The 22,258-nt window shown below is 39.0% G+C and overlaps 1 protein-coding gene across 1 annotated transcript in view; it reads right to left on the minus strand.

Annotated features, from left to right (window-relative positions):
• Positions 1-22,258, minus strand: part of AGBL1 (AGBL carboxypeptidase 1) — a 251,982-nt gene that overhangs the window by 113,749 nt on the left and 115,975 nt on the right. The window contains exons 19-21 of the mRNA XM_050309740.1: positions 14,084-14,213; positions 9,318-9,449; positions 5,193-5,369 (exon numbers count right to left, since the gene is read on the minus strand). Coding sequence (XP_050165697.1) covers positions 5,193-5,369; positions 9,318-9,449; positions 14,084-14,213 — 439 coding nt within the window. The remainder of the gene's footprint in view (positions 1-5,192; positions 5,370-9,317; positions 9,450-14,083; positions 14,214-22,258) is intronic.

Consider the following 22,258-nt stretch of genomic DNA (forward strand, 5'->3'; position numbering starts at 1 on the left):
AAAGAAAAATCATTCTTTCTTATTCTGCTGTAGAATGAGATCTCCAGAGCACTGAGGGTCAGCTATAAAAACACTCATTTTCCAGGTGATTTTTTTTAAAAAGAAGCTTTTGAGACTTACCCATACTCAAGAAAAGTGTAAGCTCTGGGGCACAAAAGAAATCAGAAATGAGAAAAAGTCTGTCAGACTCACAAAAATGATGTAAGTATTTTCCGGAAACTTACACCTGAAAGCACAGCATACATATACTATTTCCTTACTTTTTCTTTCTGCAAGTACTTATCAAACATGCTTTATGGGCAAGAATATTGATGAAGCCATTTTTGTTGGTGGGTGAATACTGGAAAGAGGCCAAATTAAAATTATTTGTAAGTTTGTGCAACAGACTTCCAATTACAAGAACAATATACATCTTACTGGAGAACAGAAGCAGCATCATGTGACCTGCAAACTCCATCAAAACAACTCAATTTCTGACTATTAAATGCAGTAAACTGCTTATGAATAAAGCATAGGTAAAAACTCCTTGAAGAAATTTGGTAAGTAATCTTCAAGAGTAAGGAAAATAGAGGAAATATTTAATTGTGTACAGATAATTTTTAAAAAATAGTGATGTAATTCAGTGTCCAAGGCATATGTTTGTAACAATTGCTTTAATTCAGCCACACTTCTATGGTAAATCACTGGTTCATCAGTCATTTTAAATAATTCAGCCCAGGCTGGCCAGGCCAAAGGGGATGGATAATATTAGGTCTTCCAATTAGACTAACTCTCACCACTTCTGTTCAGCAAAGGTATTTTGAATTAATATCAAGGAAGCCTTATGAACTGTATGGTCTCACTGTTTGGTGTTGAGCTCTCCGATTCCAGCGTCTCTGCAAAGGGATGGCTTTTTCCTTTAACCAAGACCAATGAGAAAATTTGGGGTATTCAATTCCTCTGACTCAGAAGCATTAAAATGGAGAGGGAAAAAAAATCTTATTTCTCAGTCCTCCCAAAAGCTTTCTTCAAAGAGGGATCCATATCACCAGTAAGACTTCCTTCACAGGGCACTGTCAAGATATCTGCCATAATTTTAAAACTCATTTGTTACTCCTTGTTGTTTGCAATCCATTTTAAGCAAGAAGCTAAAATCTATTTCCATTAGTACTCCATCTCCTCCATCAGGCACAACATGCCAAGGAAAATGCTTTTCCAACATACCATGTACTCACAGAACATGAAGTCAATTTTTTAGATTTGCTTTATTACCAAGACATATGGTTTGGAACTCAGATGTACACCATGGAACAAAAGATATTAACCTGTAGCATGATGGATGCAGTAATGAACAGAACAGCACAGTGCAATATGCTACAGGAGGGTCTTCATTAGCAGGTGAGGTAACAAGGAATCAAGAACAGTGAAACAGGGGACATGATTGAACAGCAAAGAGATACCCAAGTTTAAAAATTGAATCACAGAAGAAACTTGGGAAACTGTCAGTATATGTCACTGGAGACTTGATTCTTCTGGGGTCATAACTGTACCTGACTGTACTTGTACATAGCAGAACTTCTTACAGTAGGCCTTGTGTTTGGTCTTTTAAAAGCAAAAGATGAGAAGGGGTTCTGGGCTCAACATCCCACCAAAGGGAGGCAGTAATTAAAATCATAAGGTAAGCTGGAGGGGTAAAGTTCCAACAAGGGACAAATGCAGATGGCCTTTACATGAGCAAAGAAATCATAAAAGGTTTATTTTTTATTATTAATATTTTCTGGTTTGACCACAGGCTTCTAAACTGGCAGAAGCAGGAGGCAGAATTCCATGTGGAAATCGGTTGCTCTGTTTTTAGCAACTTTCAAATGGAGATGCTGCTCCTGTAAGACTGATTTGGGCAATCCAGACAAAATGAAAAAGAGTTTGGATATTTTACCCTTTTATTTTCTTTTTCCTTAGGTTGAACAAAACCTTAGATAAGATCAATAGTTTCTTTAGTTTTATGTTTCGCTTCCTTAAGGGTAGTTGGCTTATTGCATTTCCATTGATCACACAGACAGGGAGATTCGACAAGCAAACCATGTCTTTTCTCTTTTCATTTCCACCCTTCTCTCCATTTGAAATCAAATGACTTTTAAACGAGTCTAGGGTCACTATTGTTTCTCATTTACATATCAATAGTACAAAATTCCTGCCTTATCTTTCAGTAGCTGAAGTATTTTAAAACTTTAGTCCAAAAGAGGAGACATTTGTTCCTGGAAAAAAAGCTCTATCAGGAAAAGTAGGCTCTCCTTTACTTCAGCCCTTACTTGACCTGTGGTGAGAGTGGGTGCACTGACCAGCCTTGTGCAGTTAGTATTTTAACCTTTTGTAGCCTCTATACAGTTTTCTTATTCTTTCTAAATCCTTTGCACAATCTCCAACTGATGCTACTGTTTAACTCCAAGTACTGTATCTGTGCTCACAGCCAGCAAAAGCAGCTACTTCTGCTACTTCAGTGAATTCCTCTCATCACCTACAAGCTGAAGGAAAGTTAAAGACCAGGATCCAGGTCTGCTGTGCCTTAATAGAGGTTTGACCACTGATTCACTGAGTGGTGCTGGATTTGGGAGCCTCTGCTGCATATGACAAGATTTTTTTATGTCCTAGTTGCTGTTTGTACTGTACTTCAAGTATCAAGAACATAAGGGTATGCTTGTCTGGGGGAAATTCTGGATATATCCCTACAGGGAGATCAGTTCTATGCAATTAAAAAACTGACTCTATCATTCACAGTTAAACAAAATCTACTAAACCAAATATCAAAAAGCCTTAAATATTGGAGGCTGACATCTCCTGCCTGAGTATTAGTGTCAGTCTATTGTTCACATACAAATCAACTAGAGGGTCCAAGAGTGAAGAAACCACCAGGTTGAAATCACTAGAAAAACATGACCTCTTACGTGATTAATTTCCAGTTTACAGGAATAATTTCAAGGTTTCAAGGTAATAATGAAATTGTTTTGGCTTGATGAATGGAAGCTGAGTATTAAATGGTATTATGCAACAAAATCTTCAGTTCAGTCTGTCAATTCCATACTGTTAATAATCTGCTTGTAAGAGCGAGTAGATAAGCAAACAAGGACCAACTGTAAAGATCACTAGAAAAGGAAGAGGAAATAGCTTATTAGTATTGATTATTTGGGAGAGATAGTATTTGTATTTATATGCAGCTCCACTATAATCAACATAAGAAATTATATTCCATTTTAATACTAACAAGCTGGGTACCTAATGTACTTGGAAAAAATTGGTGGAAATACTTTAAAGCTGCCTGAATCACAGAAACTGCGAAAAGTGTTTGTATTAGCCTCGTGATGGAGCAGTGGTAAAGAAATGCTCCCTAGTGGGATTATTCATGTATCCTTCATCTTTGAGATAAATTGTAATCTTAAACAAAGAAAAAAAAAAAAAGGATGTGACTCCATAAACATGATCCACTGACCCAACTGGGACTCAGCTTCTCAGGGCATTCTGACTGGAAATTTCAGGACTGCTTTACAGTTTACAGACCTCCTTCAAGGCCATGAGAACATTGGATTCTGTCACCACCACAAGAACTCATATGTGAACTTGCTCTTGCCCTCAGTGGCTGCCTGTGGCCCTGATCAGTGATGAAAATGAGGACAAGAAAGAATCTAGAAAATAATTTCACATATTTTAAGAGATTTCTTTAAAAAAATAATCTTGAACCATCTGCTTATTTTTGATGTCCCTTCTATATATTACAAGGCCCCTGTGAATGGCACAATGCTTAAATGCAATGTCTGAATGTGGCATTGAATGTTCTCTTCACATTATTTCAAGCATCTAATGGTATACAATGAAGAAAATTTGGGTAAAGATCTCACAGATGCTGATGGAGAACCAGTCATTAGATGTGATACAATCAGATGTGTCACTGTGTTTGGTTATCTAAGAAATCAGTGAAATCCTCCTCTGCAGAGATCACTCGGAGTTTTGTCATTGACTTCAGTCAAAGTAGATTTTCCCCCCACTGCCTAAAAAGATTCAAACCCACTGTCTTGACCTGTGATGCCTATTAAAAAACCATTAGCACTGCTCAGGAGTAGGGAGTGTTAGATGTAACGCCCAGGGCAATTATATTCTCTTTCTTATAACTACCTACCATTTTTTTCCTGCCTTTCTTATCCTGGAATTGATGTGTGTATAGCAGAGCATGGTTAAAACAGCAGCTGAATACTTCCTGCCACATTCTACAGAGAGGTAAAAGGATTAGTATAGAGCTTCCAAAGATAATAATTTGAATGCCTTATTAATTAATTGTTATTTGTAATAATGGCTTTTTCCTTAAGGGTCTTTCAGGAACCTTAACTGCTTATTAATGTTGTATAGATAAGGATTGCTCTCTAGTGGAAGAAAAGAGGTGGAATGTGGAAGCCCTTCAATGAAAGCGATAGGTTTGGAAAAGGGACAAGCAAAAGAATTCATAATTTAAATGAATAGAGAATTATGATCATTCAAATGCAATTGCCAGAGTTCATCCTGTTTGCTTAAAAAGTGCCAGGAGATCTCACAGACTGATGCCTGATGCACTCGGTATGAGTACAGCCCTTCCTACAAAGGCTAGAAACTCATCTGATGTGGAATTCAGGTCTGTCTAGATCACAGTCAGAGGCATAGCTTGAACTCATTGACAGCTGTCAAAACTAGCCTTAGATTAGTTACCTTTGCCTGTCAGGAACAAGCAACTCCAAATACATGATTCTCAGCCCAGGCTCTTAAATTTAGCCAGGTGATTGCTCAGGTAGACTGCCTGTACCAAAGAGCGTGGAGCCACCAGTATTGCAGTTAACTACCTTAGAATTAGGCTCAAAAGTGTCCATATGACCTGTCAGCACTTTTTTTAAAAACATTTTGAATGCCCTTGTAAGGATAAGAGTTCTGTATCATCCCTAAAACACTCCTTTCTTCAGCTCCATGCTTTTGGCTCCAGAACTGAGTTTCCTTTTATTTCACTACTGAATGAATCCTTAGAAAGGGACTCTACTGGCATGGAAGGTAAAAGAATGAGGGTTCATGGTCAGATTCCCTGAGTCTGGAGAGAGCAGACTGCTCAAGACAAGAGCCATCTACTGCGTTTTACCCTTCCAAGCTCACAAGATGTGCATTAGGAGGAGAGTGGCACAGAGTTCTTTGAAAGATTTACTCACTTTGTACAGTCCATGGCTGCAGCTGCAGTAGGTGCTTTCCATGGTGTAGCTCCTCAACACACCCATTTCCTTCCACACCACCACCCGGGCTGTCGACTCCCGGGACTTCTCCACCAGGAAGCTGCAGCTGTTCATGACAAATGCAGGGGCCACTTTATCCAGGATTTTAGGAAGAGTCTATGAAAAATGAATTGCAAATATGTGCACATGTTTATATCACACACACATATACAGAGAGACCTGTGTGTTTTAATGTGTCTATTTATCTATCTATAGACACTGTTACCAAGAGCTCCAACTGGTGCATTATGTCCATCCTCTGTGAAACACTCAGATTTGGTTTTATCCCAAAGACTAAAATGAAAACTTTCCAGTACACTTGGTATACCTCTTTCAAAATCAAACATTTGCACACCCAATAGTTTGGGAGTGCTGAAGTCAAAGGTTTGTTTTCAGGCTGCTTTGACATTAACCTGCATCTTCCTGCTGTGCTGCTAAGAGGGCTGCAGTCATAATTCACTACCTGATATTTCTATTCTCCCCTCTACAGTTACACTGTATCTCCTCCTATGATACATCCATGGTTTGACAAAGGATTTTGCTATGGGAGGAATTTTGTCTGAACATGGTATAGAGCAGAGAAAGGGGATGTGTATTCTCACAGAAGGTTGCACATAATTACATGAAAATAAAGCTCAGCATTTAACTAACTTGCATTGGGAAACAAACCAAAATATTCCTATCAGAGTCCAAGTTATACATTTTATACAATTCATTTAAAAAATCGCAATAAAAAGTAATAATGAAAGCCCAGTAAATATTACATCTTAGCCCTGAGTGAATTCCTTATTCTCAAAATTTTATTTCCCAACAAAGTCTATAAACACTCCTGAAGTATCAAATATTCTATCAGCGCAGAGCCAACACTTACTTAGTCATTACAGAGGGCTAAAGATGTTACTTTTATCCCTTATAAAAGCAGATACCAGCTATATAGAGCACACCTGGCACTAGTATATAAACTGGATTGTTAGGTACACACACACATTTACATGCATGTGGGTCATGTCTGAGTGTGTCTAAACTTCAGTGCTAGAACACTAACCATAACTCATGCCAAAAGAGCTTTTGATTCATCTAGAGGAGAGAAAGCAAAATTAGACCATTATTTCTGTGATGACAGTTTTCTTAAACAGTTGAAATGAACAGAATCACATAGAAGGAGTTTCCACGTATGGTTAATGGCATTTACCCTTGAATTTCATTCAGTTTGGGTGGTGAAAGCCAACCAAACTAATTTCACTTTCCAATAACCATCAGTTTCACTGACTGATTCTTAGTAATTGTAGTTCTGTTCTGTTGGGCTTTACTTCACAGCACTGTAGGGGAATATTTGGTTTGAAAGTAAATGAATAATGTCCTTTCTGAAACACATTTGATGGGAATGATACATATTTAGCTTAAACTATTTTGCAATATCTCCTGCAAACTGTTTAACCGTACACAACTTTATAATAAACAAGTAAATTTCATTTTTCAGTATATTCTGGCTACAGCTGTCAATTGTCTCTATATCTATACATTATGGAACTGGTGAAGTTCCATAAGGTCCATTTTTCAGATGAAAAAACTGTGATGGTGAAACCTGAAACAAAGAAAAGGATTCCACTTTAAATCTGAGACCACCTCGAGCCTCACTCTTAAGTCAAGATCTCCAGTGTGTTACTAAGAACTGCTGCACTCCCTTTCCTGTGGGCACACTGAACAAAGGATCCTTGAAAACTGACTGCTTGCCTTCAGCAAAGCATCCACTATTTCTGCATTGCCTTCAACCTACTACTTGCTGCACAGGGATCACAAAATAGTACACTTTCATCCCAGCTTCCAGGTTTTCCTGGATTTTGGTTGAACAGGAACTAAAAAAAACTGCAGCTGAACCATATGACTCAAGTGTTTATAACTCAGCACAACCATGAGATCCAGTAACACTGTATGCAAAGGTTCAGATAGTTTTCATTCTGCCTTAATCTGAATCTACAAACAATTTTTTTTTTTTTTTTGGTAAATATATACCATCAAACACAATAATCAGAACCCTAATCCAGTTTAGGTTTTTAAAGCAATTGAAATTATATGCATTATCAATCTTTTGCTTTTAATTAAATAAAAATGCTGGCAGGTAACAGTAATGTCTCTGTACATAGGACTCATTTAAGAGCATTAGCAAAGCTGAATTTAATATTCTTTTCATTTTACCAGCATTCACTGGATTTCACACTAATGGTTCTTTCTTCTCTACTTATTCTTCTCATTAATTATCTTTCAATAGCATATTTTGCATGAAAACACATCCATTTCAAGGATGGTTTTATGATAATACAGCAGTGTCTGCGTCACTCGTACAGCTGGATTTGTCATGTACAACAGCAAAGGAAGCTCCTCCCATCACACTAGGTCCTGTCCATAAACCTCCAACACCATTAGGACAAAATGGAATTATATTTCTTTACTGATGTCCCTGCAGAGATAGCTGTCAAAGGGGCCTGGAATGTTTATCACAAGGTTGGGATTGCGATGCCGATGCCGTGCAAGTCACCCAAGGCCACCAAATATTAGAAGGTAATGAAGACTCTGACTCTGTAAATGGCCAAGGGCTACAGCTAAATCTATGACATGTGAGGCAAAGTCTGTTCCAAAAAGCATAATTTTCTTGAGATATTTGGTTCCTACTCCTGGGGAGGAAAATCAATCATGGAGGCCAGATTAATTCTCAATTCTCCCAAAGCAGGAGAGAAACCTGTGCAAACAGTGCAAGGAAGCAGGCCTGAGGCAAGGGTGGTTATCTGCTGAAGTTTTCAATTGCAGATGTGTTCCACTATAAATCCAGTTTCCCCAGTCTAAGTAGGAACAGGGTGACCCCCAAGTTAAAACTGCAGCAGGCACCCATGGCTCGTTTTGTGCAAAAGAGAGGATTTGAACCACAAAATCTTTCTACAGGCCACGACAGAGTATTTTTGGACAGCCTTGGAGCCTTTCTTCATTGCGCATTCAAGTCAGGCTCCAGATGCTGGCAGCAACATTTGAATTCTGTTTGTGTGGCAGCAAACCATCCTCAGCCTTCAGAATTCAAACACACCAAAAGATGTCCGGACTGTAAGCACCCTCCCTGCTTTCCTTGGGAAACAGAGTTTGCCACCGGGAGTACCTTCTTCTAGTAAAGTCTCAGTGTGTTGTGTACAGCTCCACAAGATGAACATGGAAGACACTGTGTCCTTATAAGGATAATTAGTATTTATGCTGAAAGAGCAAAAATTATACAGAGGTACAAATTGGCAAAGACTTTTCAACTGCTTTCAGGTTTGAGTGAACTAAGCTGTAACTCTATAATCAATTTGAGGCAACAATTCTTGTCTTATGAAATTAACATTTTTTCAGACTAGAATTAGAGCTTATAAGATTTTTTTTTTCCCCTGAAGACATTTTTTATGTAATAGAAAAATATCATCTAAACAGATACAAAAAAACCCCCAAAAAACAAACAAACAAACAAACAAAAAACCCACACAAGATTTTATTCTTTACTTATTATTTTATTATTTCTTCTTTATATTATAAAAAATTTTAAAAAAAAGAAGCCTAGATATGACACCAAACACTTGCTGTGGAGATAACTTTACTAAATTAGATCTATTTGGTATCCATTGAATTATCTGGTGTTTTCAATGGGACCAGGAGCATTTTGTGATGAAGCAATTCAATTGAGTAGGACAGTGGTACACTGTCATTTTCTCAGTTATCATTACATAATTCCAATTTATTTTCTTATTATGCTGGGGTGGTAGGGACAAAAATGTATGTATCTCTAGAAATTATAAACCACAAAAATATGCCTCTCCTGTTAGCATGTAGCCAAAGATGTGTCTTAGCAAAATAACAAAAATATTGTTAGTAGATGGGTCCCTAATATCTGGTGCATGGAGATATTATGCATGATTTGAAACTCTCTGCATCATTACTCCTGTGGAGGAAGGGAAACTTACACCCTATTTCCAAAATTTGTTAGGTGATCTTAAATATATAGATACATACAGGCCAGTAATTATGACAGGAAACAAGTGGACCTACCCTGTAGCCAACATCTTCTGTGATAACTGCTGTGTCAACCATGCAGCCCGCTTGCCACAAGGTCTCCTTGATGCTGCAGCCATAGAGAAACACATTCTTTTTCTGGGAGTGTCCGTGGTAGTCACAGAATACCTAGAGAGAGGAAAAAATAAGGAAAAATCTTGAACATTGAAAAAGTTTCTTGGTTCTTCCTAATAAGCACTATAAGACTATGGGGTGTGTTAATGTGTTTTTTCAGATCTCTTTGGAGTAGCTTAAACTCTGGGTCATGCCTATAACCTGTGTCAAACTTTGTTAGTTAGTTGTATCTTGCTTTATTTATTTGATCTGACACGATCTCAGGGATCCAGAGTCAAAACTAGTGCATTTCTGTCTGCAGCAGAAATAAACATGACACCTCCACAAGAATCCATGGCAACTCAGGAATCTCAGGGTTCATGGGAACTTCTGATACCACAGCAGAGCAATTTGTCAAGCTCTTTCTACTTCTAAACTCCTAAACCCCAGCTCTATTCTTGAAATCTGTACTTTCCCAAGCAATTAATCATCCCTTTGTCATCTTTAAATTCAAATCCCGTGCTACATAATTTTCAGGAAAATATAATCGTGCATTTGTATCATCAGATCTTTGCATGAATTCCTGGAAGTGAAGCACAGAACGTGACCCATCTTCAAGGCAAATAATCTCCTTCCACACTAATCCACCTGTCTATCTAATCCATCTCTCATGTCAGCTGTCACATCAGCTAAACACAAGGCACATTCCCAGTTTTAGCGGAAGTGTTGATTGCCTTTATAGGCAGATATTGACTTCCATAAAAATGAAAATCACAATTTAATGACCCAAGAGGTAAATATTGACCCAAGTCTTAAAGAAAAATCAATCTCAGTGCCCTCTGAGATATTAAGTCGATAAACACACGACTGTTACATATATTTTCCATGTCTTAATCAGGAATATTCAGAAATCTGTCAATGAAAATATAAAAATTTCTAAAGAGAAGGAATTGCTTAATTTTAAACCATTCACCATTGAGTAGAAAGGAGCTTCAAGATTTCATCAAAAGAGTTTTCCAGGGTTTATGAGGGAGACAAACAAACATGTTAAGGTAGAGAAGAGTTATGGCTCAATATAAAGAGAGATGGGGGAGAAATATGCATTAAAAAAAATAGAATCACAGAACTATTTAGGTTAGAAAAGACCCCTAAAATCATGGAGTCCAAACATTAACCAGCACTGCCAAATCCACCACTAAACCATGTCCCTATTCTTAAATATCTCCAGGGTTGGTGACTTCACCATGCTCTGGGTAGTTGGTTCCAACACTTGATAACTCTTCAGAGAAGAAATATCTTCCAGTCTAAACCTCCCATGGCACAACTTGAGGTCATTTCCTTTGCCCTGTCAAATGTGACTTGGGAGAAGAGTCCTGACACCCACTCTTTGTCAGCCTGTCCAGATCCCTCTGCAGAGCCTTCCTACCCTCCAGCAGATCAACACTCCCACCCATATATACGTATTCCTACCTAAATACATACACAAGAGGGGAGAAACAGATGGAGTAGATGAGCTTCTTCCACCAACTGTTAGGGCAAGACTTACCCTAGTCTGTTTGTTTACCAGCTACACAGTAACTAAGTTTAGCCACAGTAAGTCAGGGAGTTTAATTATCCAGGAACTGAGCATGTACATTTGTTCAGCTCCTCTGACAAACACCAAGTTGCTCTACTGGAAAGGTTAAGGCACACATGCATAATGAATCAACCCACTGCTCCCAGCGAGATGGACAATTATACACATCTCATAGCTTATATGCTGCTGCTTCCTTTGTTTTCTCACCTGGCAAGTTTCCTTCCTGCACCACCACTTGCCTACAGCTCGTGTTGCTGGGCTGGGAATCTGCACACCCCTGTACCTGCAGCATGCACATCCCACACCTGCAGCATCTGAACAGCGAGCTGCCCATCAAGAACTCTGACCCATTCACAGTTATCCTGCACTGTCTCCTTCCAAAAAGCTATATGTATTAATTCTCCTAATGACAGACACTTTTCCAGCTCATGTTTCATCTAAGCTATGAAGAATACACAGCTTGGGTTAACCTCAGGTACCACCCAGAAAGCATTGCTACGAATATCAAAGAGGATTTTACAGTTTATATCTTATTTCAAGGCAGAGAACCCAGATCAATTGGTATCAATTACCTGCCAATTCACAGAATTACCAACACACAAAAAGACAATATATTATCTGCCTAAAATATTATTTATCAGAAACCACACAGGGATGATCAGAGAGTGGGGCTGCCTGATCAGTAGCAGGTCTATAATTCTGCACCTCAAGAAACCTGCAGACAAGTCCTTAGCGATAGGTCTGGAATGACACTTCTTTACTGCTAAAGGATTACCAAAGCCAGGCGCTGTAATATGACAACAGGGTCAGGCCATGGGACCTTTCACTGACTGTCACCAGCTTCCACAGCAGAAACATCAGTACCACTGCAAACACTTTCATTCTATTTGCAAGTTGCATAGAGATACATTTTAATTAGTTTTACTGGATAGTGCAATCACTCCCAGTGTTTATACTCAATTATTCTTCATAGTGCACACTTCTGCCTGATTTTCACACTACAGGGTAACTTATGTCTCACCATTCAGCCAAGGCTAAGCTATATTTTGTAGTCTGAGCACCCAATACAGAACTCTTCTGAGGATATGTCTGGGCAAACACTGAGAAAACTTGGCATCTACCAGTGCTTTTTCTCCAGCCTGTCCTTCCATATGTCTGAGACACTTAGGCACACAAACCAGTCAGACTCCCAAGGTTTGCACTCACTGGGATATGACTCAAAGACACACGTTGAATTTTTTTATCTGTTTAAAGTTATTTTATTTGCCAGCACTGATCATCCTAAAGGTAAGGATTGTTTTGTAACTCAAAAACAGCCCTCCTCATGAGTCACAGAATCCAGTCACCTTTTAAAATAAAGAAAAAGTAAAATACAAAAGGGGAAACAAGAAAATCTGTTGGAAAACAGAACATTTTGAAATTTCTTTTTTTGTGTAAAATCTCTTTTTCTTCCATAATAACATTTTGACAGGACTTTGAATGTCAGTTTTGAGGTAGACGTGCTTAAGGTTTTTTTCCCCTCTGAGTGAGTACATCCTAGCAGGCTGATGCTTGTTTCCAAGCTTGGTATAATGCCTTTGAATGGCAATTCTGTTCATTGCTTCCTGGTCCATTGGAAGTTCTTTTTTCCCCCCCTTCTAGGGTATCCTGCTCTCCCTTACAGCTCAGACTCTTTGCAATGCTACAGTACCTCCAGTCCTATGGTCATATGAGGGTTCCCACCTTCAATAAGAGAAGCAAAAAAAAAAAAAATCCCACCACAGTTCAGGCTGTTGTCTACACAACATAACAATTAAAATGGCTTTGGTTTAAAGGCTGTTAACTCTAAAGTTCTTTGCTTTACTCCAACCAGCTCTTCTTTGCTTTAAAGAAACTGCTTGCACATCATCAGGATAAATTAAACTAAATCAGTTTACAGAAATCATTTGACTATCAGTGAACTTGTCTCCATGGGATCTTGGAGGTTAAAATAAAAAAGAAACCAAGCTGTCTTCTGGAAGAGGGAAAAGGCATTTTTGAGAATGTATAAACTAAAATCAATGTACTCTTCAAAGGCGTAGAAAAATCAGTTTACCAATTCTGACATGCAGTCTGTGAGTGAGGGAGATGTTAGGATCAATAGTCTCCCTTCACTCAACAATGATGAAAACTTGCACTGAGTGTTAGATTTTATGCACCTGGATATGACAAGGAGGGTCAGTTATTAAAAAAGGCCAGACAGGAAATAGCAGGGTAAAACAAGGCTGATACTACACTGCTCTGAACCAAAGGAAAAGGTTGGTGACTCAATTTGCAACTGTGAGTTGAGTTTCCATAATATTTCTCAGCTTACAGAGATAAATTTTAGGGGTGTTGTCTTAGCCAAAAACCACATTCCCACAGGAATTCACTTAGTGAAGCTCACGGATATTTTCACCTTGTCTGGGGCTTTTCTCATCAAACCCAGGGGGAATCTGGTGCACTTGGACATTTCCTGCCTGGTTGTAGCTGTCATCAGCCAACCTGTCAGTCTGTGCATCCACATCCGTTTGTCAACATCCGAGCCTCCTTGAGGCTTTTCTTCTGAGGTCTCAGAACTATCTTTTCACTCTGCTAGGCAACAAGATTGAGCAGATGTGATGGATCACAGCCCTAGCCCAGCTGCAGCTTTGAGGTGAGACCCATATCATGAATTTCTGGTAGCCCACAAAACGAGTTGTTTTCTTCCTTACAAAAGCAGCATGGAAGTTCAGGCACTGTCAGGGCTTGGAGGCTCTGTTTTCATGATTGCATGGGCTCTAGCATAGTCCATTTAGACTAAATATTTGTGGAATTTCTCCTATCACTGCCATGAAGATAGCAATAACCTACTCATAATATTTAGCTTAGCTGGAGTACTTGGAAGATATAAAGAGCTTTAAGGAATTCATTTTCTCATTTTTATTCCAGGTGTGCAGAGATTCTGAAATTTGAAGTTGCTGCTTAGAAGGTGCAGTAAGTAATAAATACACAAGACTTCCAAAACAATTCTGTAAGATGAAAGAGTAAAAGCATTTGATGCTTTCCAAATCGCTCCAGCTCCATAACAAGATTGTTCAGAGAACTAAAGCAATCCATGTACAGAAACTCACAAAAGATTCTGGAAGAGACTCACCAGAGGAGCCCGGCCAATGCTGCGCAGGTAATAGAGAAGACCCTTGGCATGGTAAATAGTTGGATGCAGCTGGGAATTGGGTGTCAGCCACTGTCTGTTCAGATCATCCCCACTCAACGAACAACGGTAGCTGAAATTGGAAAGCAACACGTCACAAACTAGTAAAACAACAGCTGATTCCAAAGAGTTTCCAATCCTGGCAAGCCCTGGCACAAGGACTGGGAATGACAATAGTACACAGATATAAAGATTTTGAACACTGGGCTGGAAATGAACCAATGGTCCATACTACATTTCAAAGGTTCTTATAGTATATGAGTGTTACAATTCCCTTTCCTTACAAGGTTCACGTAAATGTAGTTTTTCCTTTACCTAAGTATGCACAATCAAAAGACCACTTACAAAAAGTCTATTGCAATGTTCTAAATCTGTGCTGTCTACGAAATTCACCCAGTTTACATAGAGTTCAGGCTTCTCAAAACCTCCACAGTAAACAAGCACATCCAACTCCTACTCATTCTAACTGAAGACAAGCACTTGAATCTCTTCAACCAGCCTGAAGTACAAATGCACTTAAATGAGATGAGCTGGATCTCTCATTTAAGTTTCTCTCCTCACAAGAAATGCCAGTATCTAAATTCCATCAAGAAGATCTTGATGCATGCTACATCATTATGGGGAACAATTACCTAGCTTCACTGCAAAGGCTGGATAAAAAGCTAAATAAGGATCCCAGATTTGCACTGAGAAAATGTTTCCCCTAGTTAGTTTGAACATATTCTATTACTGACTCAGTGATCAGTGAGAGACTGTGCAAGATACTTGACTGTAGGGAGCAGTATAATTTTGAAAAAATCCAACTAATCTCCCTTGTTAGTGACTATGTGTAGATCAGAGCCTCCTTCCACACTTCAAAGGGTTTGCTGTAATGTGGTTCATAATTTTCAAATCAAGGTGTGGTGATAAAATTCAGGAACCAATTCTACAGCATATGAGATATCGTGGTAGGTCCTCATCATCTCCACAGTATCCAGGCCAGTACTAGAATGCCTCTGGTGGCACTGCAAACTTGGGCTGCTTTTGCTTCAAAAAAAAAATTCAAAAATATCCTAACTGTTGGGTGAATTTCTAGCTACAGAGTTGCATCCAGCTTTGCTGTTCTGGCTTCCTAGAACAAAATAGAATATAAATGTACTCATAGAGATGGGGGTCTGCTGCTGTACTGACAGAGCCTTTCACTGAGGTGTTCTGTGGGTAGCACTTCGGGCATTATCAATGCCTTGCAAAGGATGCTTGAAGAAGAAGGGTCATAAAGCAGGAATGCTTTAAAAAAAACCAAACAAGGTGCAAACAATGGAGGACTGGTTAAGAATGGAAGACAAAGAAATAATAAGAGCCACTAAGAATATTTTATAAATTTTTAATGTACAAAAACAAGGTCTCCATTGCCATCCCGGGGTTTCTGGCAACACCACAAGATCCATTCCAAGTTTACTTTCATTTCAGTTATCTGAATTCCCTTATTTCCTCATAATCCACAGTTCCCATGTTACTCATCCAGCTAATCATAAAACATTAGCAATAGCTAACACTTGGGAAGTCAGCAAATGGTGCTGTGAGGCTTCTGCCAAAAATTCTACATGAAAACATGACAACTTCTGTTATGTTTCTTAAAGGCTCTTCAGATAAAGTTACCTTTAGGCTCACCTCTCCTGATCTTCAGGACAACAGCTGTTCAACTGAGATTAGCAGCTGTATTTCTGCCAAGAAACTGTGTGCTTACACAATTTCCTTTCAATAGGTACAATGCCACAGTCTTTGGGTCTCATTCAGGAACTCATCTTTCCCCAGTGTGACTATGAAAAAATAAAACCCAGACACTTCCCTGACATAAGTGTGATGCCTTCCTGCATCACAGTTATATACCAGGGAGCACAACTAATTGAAAAAAAACAACAGAATTTTCATTCAGAGGGAGAGAATTATAATTAGACTTTTATTGTCATACTTTAACTTAACATCAAGAATTAAAAACAGAAGAGAGACTTGTTATTTCAGAACCACAGAAACAGTTTCTCAGCATTGTCAATGTTCACAAAAAAACACCCCCAAACCAACTATATGCCCTTTCCTGTGGGAACTGATGTTAGCTTATGTCTACTCAAACCATCCACACATATCCCTCTGCTAAAATGCCTTGGTACACACTGGAAGAATCCAACACAAAGAGACAAACATGCAGGGGAATAGGAACATGACACCTGAAAATTACTCCTAACAAGATTCAGTAAATTCAGAGATTAATATTAAACCCCAAGCTCAATTTTTATTTTTTAGACTAAACTAAAAGCCTCTAAGTTCATTATTCCTTCAGAATTTATAAAGAAATCTCATGATCTGTCATATAAGAAAAACTCCTAATCAAGTCTTTCAACACACATGAAAGCCAAGCAGACAGTGTGACAAGACACCAGTGTTTCCTGCTGCAGAATCTGTTTCCCCTTTGGCCCATGGACTGCAATGCTTTACTCATACACAGGCACAGCTTCCACACAGCACACCAAGATCCCTGCAGTTTGCAGCACCCTCACTCTTCAGACAGTCCATAATACAATTTACCAATTCTGCTGCTCTGACACAAATTGTGGCTTTTCTCAGAGGTGACCCTATGACAACACAATTCCCCCTCTGCAGTTCACAGGTGGTGCTGGTTGCTTAGTATTAGTTTAAAAAGCACCATCCAACTCTAAACCAGTAATTTGAAAGTTCCTATTGACTGCAGGGAAGGAAGGTAACATCTCTGCATGAAGGAAAGAGCTAGAGGACAAAGTTTAGCTTTGTCCCTTCAGTGATTAACATCTCTGCTCATTTAAACAACCTTTAAATATTAGCTCTCATTCTGGCTCTATGCACAGCTCTTAAGAAGATGCAAACCTTATATTTAATCACAAGAGGCTGACTTTTCCCACCCTGCTCCCTCCTTCCTTCATATGCTAAAGTCTGTTTATTTTTGTACATGTCAGTTCACTGCTAGCCCTGTTCCTCCTCATCCCTTCCCTTCCTTTCTTCTCTCTTTCCTAAAAGTGATGACAGACACAGATAATGTTTTTCGCCCATTATGCTCTGCAGCCAAGGGCAAAGGTAAAATATTAAGCTGATTTCAAGTGCTGATAGCAAATAAAGGAACTGGGAAGCTGAGACTGGCTTTGAACGTTTGGCAGGATTTAATGAAATTCACTACTCAAATCAAAGGCATTTCTTACAAAACAGTTCCAAGTTATTCTATTTCCTTGAAATGCTTTACATGTCTTTTCTACTTTGCAGCATTAGCAAGACTACATGCCACCTCTGATGGGACTAGTGGCAGCTTACAAAAACAATTGCCAAAAAGAATTCCAATAAGAAAATCCCACTTCCGTGTCTCTATATAAAGTACCTGTAATTCTGCTAATTGTGCATTACCCAGATATATTCTACACAATTCTCTCTGGTTTCTCTTGTTCACAAGCCTGATGCTTTTGTTATAGTCCTGGCTCCTGCTCTTCTTTTAAATAACCAGGACATTCTTTGATGTGTCTCAGCCACAGGACAGGCATCAGCAGTCTCTGGGGCAGTGCATGGCTACCAAGGGCAGGACAGCAAAAGGACACAAGGACACAAACACATCTGACATTCTCCAGCCAGACCTTGGTGCTATTTCTGTAGGTATCTGTAGAATGACTCAGGAGAAGTTATGAAACTGGTAAGAAAAAAATCTTCTGATCCTTACTAACTAAATTTCTCTAAATGGATGTGGACATACAACACTATCACAAGGATAACCTGGCAAGGTGTCCAGCACTTACTATTGCCCAAGGAAATAAAAACTTGAGCAATCTGTCCTACAGTTGTGCTCCAACAGTGCCACACAGTAAGAGGTATAACTCAAAAGCACTGAAGCCATCCAGTCTTTCGAGAAGAAATAACTCATGTGACTGGTTCCAAAAAGAGTAAGGTCATCCTTGCGTGAATTTTTTGGCAAGTGACAGCTTCGAACATCATCATTACATATCACCAAAATGTTCCTATTTCTACGCAATCCTAAATTCTAAAGATGTATAATTGCAGGTAGTCCTGTAGGAGAACTACTCTATAAAAACTGGATCCCTGTGATCCACCACAAAGATCAGGCTGGGATTCCACTTCTGAACTCATAGGAGGTGACTGAACTTCTAACTGGAGCATCAGACTCTTGCTTTGAATGCAAAGACACCTCACAGGGAGTTAATGAGAAGGAGGTCAAGTAGCCAAAGAACAGACTTGTTTGGTTTAAGATGAAACTGCATTTTAAATCTGTTTGCACTGTTAAGACCTGGCTTTTTATCTTAACTCAAAGCATGACATTAAGTTTTACTAAAAATGCATTTTCTCAGTTGTTTTTCTCTCAATCCTGCTTGGGGCCTTTGAGGGCAAACTAACTCAGATACTGTACAAAATTCTTCACAAACTATGTGTATGGATGGAGAAATACTACCTGGTCCTAACCTGAGGCTTGACAAGGTCAATGGAACCTTTCAGTTGACTGCAATAAGCCTCTGTACATGTAAAAAAATGGTGGGGGATGAGAGAGAGAAAGGTGGGCACACAGGGAAAACAAAACATAAAGGAACAGGGTTGCATAATAAAGAGGTTGGGGATAAATGTAATGCCCAAGATATTAGACAAGAAAGAAAGAAATGGAGAGGGAAAAAAGTCACTTTTTAAAGCAAAGGTGTTGCTGTGCTTGGAAGATAAAATGTTTCTAAGTCTCTTGTCCATTACAGATAAATGGAAAGACAGGACCCATCATACTGAATGACTGATGTTAGGACTGATAATAACAGCACCTGGGGCAGAGGGATCTATAAAATCCAAAGGGATGCATCATGTTTGATATGTAGAGAGAAGCATCACCATTCGCTGTGCATCTTAAAAGCAGACAGCAGTACTAGCACAGGATGAGGGTATCTATAAAAAAGCAAGCAGGCACAAGTAAACATCAGGACACCACGGAGCAGATGGGACAGCTTCAAACAGACACAGCATGCTGGACCTTATAAATAACTACTGCCTAGGATGGAAGCAAAAACATTTGCATGAAGATGTGTTGGTCCTGCCATTCAGAAAACTCAGAGCAACCTAAAAAAAAAAACCAAAACCCAAAAACAACCACCACCCAAAAAGCCAAAACAAAAACATACCTGATGCAAAAATCCTTGATTTCTCTTAATTTTAAATCTTTCTAAGAGTGAGACTTGGTGAGGAAGCAGCAGAACCAGCAAAGCACTCCCTCATATTTTAATGGAGGGTGGACCAAGGTAGGTAGGCACTGTTTAACTAGATGATGAAAAACAAGGCCAAAAAGTCAACTTCTCCTAAGAGATCCCCATAAAGTACCAAGCAATGGTGGTTTCTCAATTGCACTGTGAACTCTTGCCTATTTATCACTAGGGCTTTAAAAGGAAATTTCTTACTACTTTCTCCTCGGGTTTTTTTTTATAGCACCTGACACACACATACAATACCAAATTCATCTCCTGAATGACACTTGGTGCTATCTGGATGCCAACCAATTTAAGGGTGCCATTGAAAGGACCTGTCTCATTTCAGACCATGGCTGCTGTACAGCTCTTCCCTCCTGGCACTGACTAATGAATCTATGATTCACAACGCTTCCTCTTGGGCAAACACTATCCTGAAGTAAGACTCTGCCAGTTTTTTTTCTTGCCTCCCTGCAGCTGAGCACTGATACTAATTAGTGTAATGAGCCTTCAGCATTTCACTTGCTACATCTGACTGATTTTGTCGCAATGGACAATTCCTTGCTTCCCAAGATAAATGATGCAGTCTGTGTTATTCTTGTTCCATGCATGTAACCATATCTCTATCCTTGCTCAGCTGCCTCTGATAGAAAGCTTCCTTTTCTATCTGTGGATACATTTCATTAAGTTGCATTTGGTCACCAATCACTTAGAGATGCAGAAAGAGATCTGCTTCACCCCACCTAATGTTGTCAATGTCATAATCAAATAAGACAAAGGAGTTCACATGATCTGCTGAAAAGGTGAGGTAACAGCCTTATCAGAGACGAGCTAACCCCCTCCAGCTTCACATCAAAGGATGCCCATCACATTTCTATTTCCTCTAGCTGCAACAACAGTAACCATTAACCAGATAATTAATTCCCCTGCATTTGCCTCTGCTTTGCACCGTCACCTGCAAGAAAAATGCAAGTAATAAGGCTTCGTACTAATTTGTGAAGGAGTGAATAATGATTCAGAGAGCAAATAAAAACTGGGTTCTTGTCCATGAGATGCAGTCTCTCCCAAGCATCTTCAAAACTTTATATGTCATCGATTTAAAAAAGTCTTAGAACAGCATTTTTAGCCACTAATTTTAGATGGGAAAGTCAATTTTCAGCTCACGAAGTTTCATATAACAAATATGTACTTTCTGCAGGAAATGTTGACTTTTCCTTACCAATCCAACATCCTCTTCCCCCCAAAACCCTAAATATTTTGTCAAGACTCCAAATTGTACTATCCAAAACATCAGAACTGTTTAAGAGAGATGTCACAGAAAACATGCATTTGAGGTTTCCTAGGCACCTGTTCCTATCTGTCAGAGCATCTCCTTGACACACATGTCCCCTAAATGCAACACCATGACAGCAAGTCAGAAAAAAAAGCAGAATTATGTGGCAACATGGGAGTTGTAGTTTGGCTGGGGAAGCCAAACAACTCCCAAACGACACCGTGATGACACTTCCAAATGGAAATACTGTTTTTAAATCGGAAGATTTGGCTCCAGTTTTGATTATCCATTATTCATAGAAAAGCTTAAGCTTTCCACGGGGGGGAAAAAAAACCCAATCAAACAAACAACAAAAAAACATTCTCCCAAACAGCCCCACTTACATCCTCCTATAAGCAATGTCAGCAAATCCTCATTTTGCAGGCAGGGATATCAAGAAGTGAAGTCACTCATGCAACAAAGCAGTAAATCAGTGAAAAACTAGGAATAGAACCTGACAGCTGATGAAAGCATATCACATTAACTAAAACTTTACTTTTAAATTTATGTCCTTTAGCCCATTTCTAATTCCTGTATTCTTTCTTATTTTAAATGTGGCTTGTATCCATAGAGCTGAAGAGGATTTTTAACTGACTTGAGCTAATTGCTCACATATGGGTTGCATCGAATTAACTGAGTTGATTTAAAAATCTGTTAGTTAAATCAGTGCAATCTCTGCATATAAATGAGCACTAAGAATCGCAGTTTGCAGACGATTTTTCTAAAATTGAAACCAAAATAAATAATGCAGAAAGGCAAAGTGTGGCATCCTAGATTAACTGATACTCACAAGCAGAGGGGTGTGTATAGGCCCAGTTTAAAAAAAAAAAAAAAAAAAAGTAATAAAAAGGAACATGCACCAGTGACTTCAGATCTCCATTAGCTTTTCCTAGAATCTGTACTTAGCCAAGCAGTCCAGCAGGTAGTACCCTGGCATCTGTAAAGCTTTGCATGGCAACAGGACTTGTTTCAGTAAGCTGACACCTCCCAACAAAGCAGAACAGTGACCTGCCAGTTGACAAAGAAAACAGGAAAAAAAAAAAAAAAAAAGGAGAAAAGAGGAAGAGGTCAAGAAGAAAGAGACAAAGGTGAGAGAAACAGAAGTCACTCCTCCCAAGCTGAGGTGCAGTATGTCCCATTCTCCATCACCTCAGCTATCTTCTCGAATAGAAGCAAGCACCAGGGAAAAGTCTCTGCCAGTCACACCTGCATGACAATGAGGTGGTGGCATTCCAAAATAAGATGCTTTTGAGCACATGTATTTTCAGCCCTGTAGGAGTCTGAAAGGTTGTTTTGCCAAACTTGTTCTGTTGATTTCTATAATTGTTGAATTCTATGTTAATAAAAAACTAAAAAAAAATTAAAACAAGGCTGCTATAGATTAGGCAGAGCTTCTTGTCCCCTGTAATGCTAAGTAGGCTCACACGTTCATCCTCCAGTATTAAATCCCATTGATCAGAAATAATGTTATTTTTCTTCTCTAAGGAAGTTCTGTCATAGGATGAGTTTGCTTTTTTTGCCAAGTTGCTCAGCTCAGAGTAGGAGCACAAAAAGCAACCTCATTGTACAGGAGGGTGATGTGAT

The sequence above is a fragment of the Myiozetetes cayanensis genome, unplaced genomic scaffold (genome assembly GCF_022539395.1).
Source record: "Myiozetetes cayanensis isolate MyiCay16 unplaced genomic scaffold, myiCay2020 scf14, whole genome shotgun sequence".
NCBI classification, from domain to species: domain Eukaryota; kingdom Metazoa; phylum Chordata; class Aves; order Passeriformes; family Tyrannidae; genus Myiozetetes; species Myiozetetes cayanensis.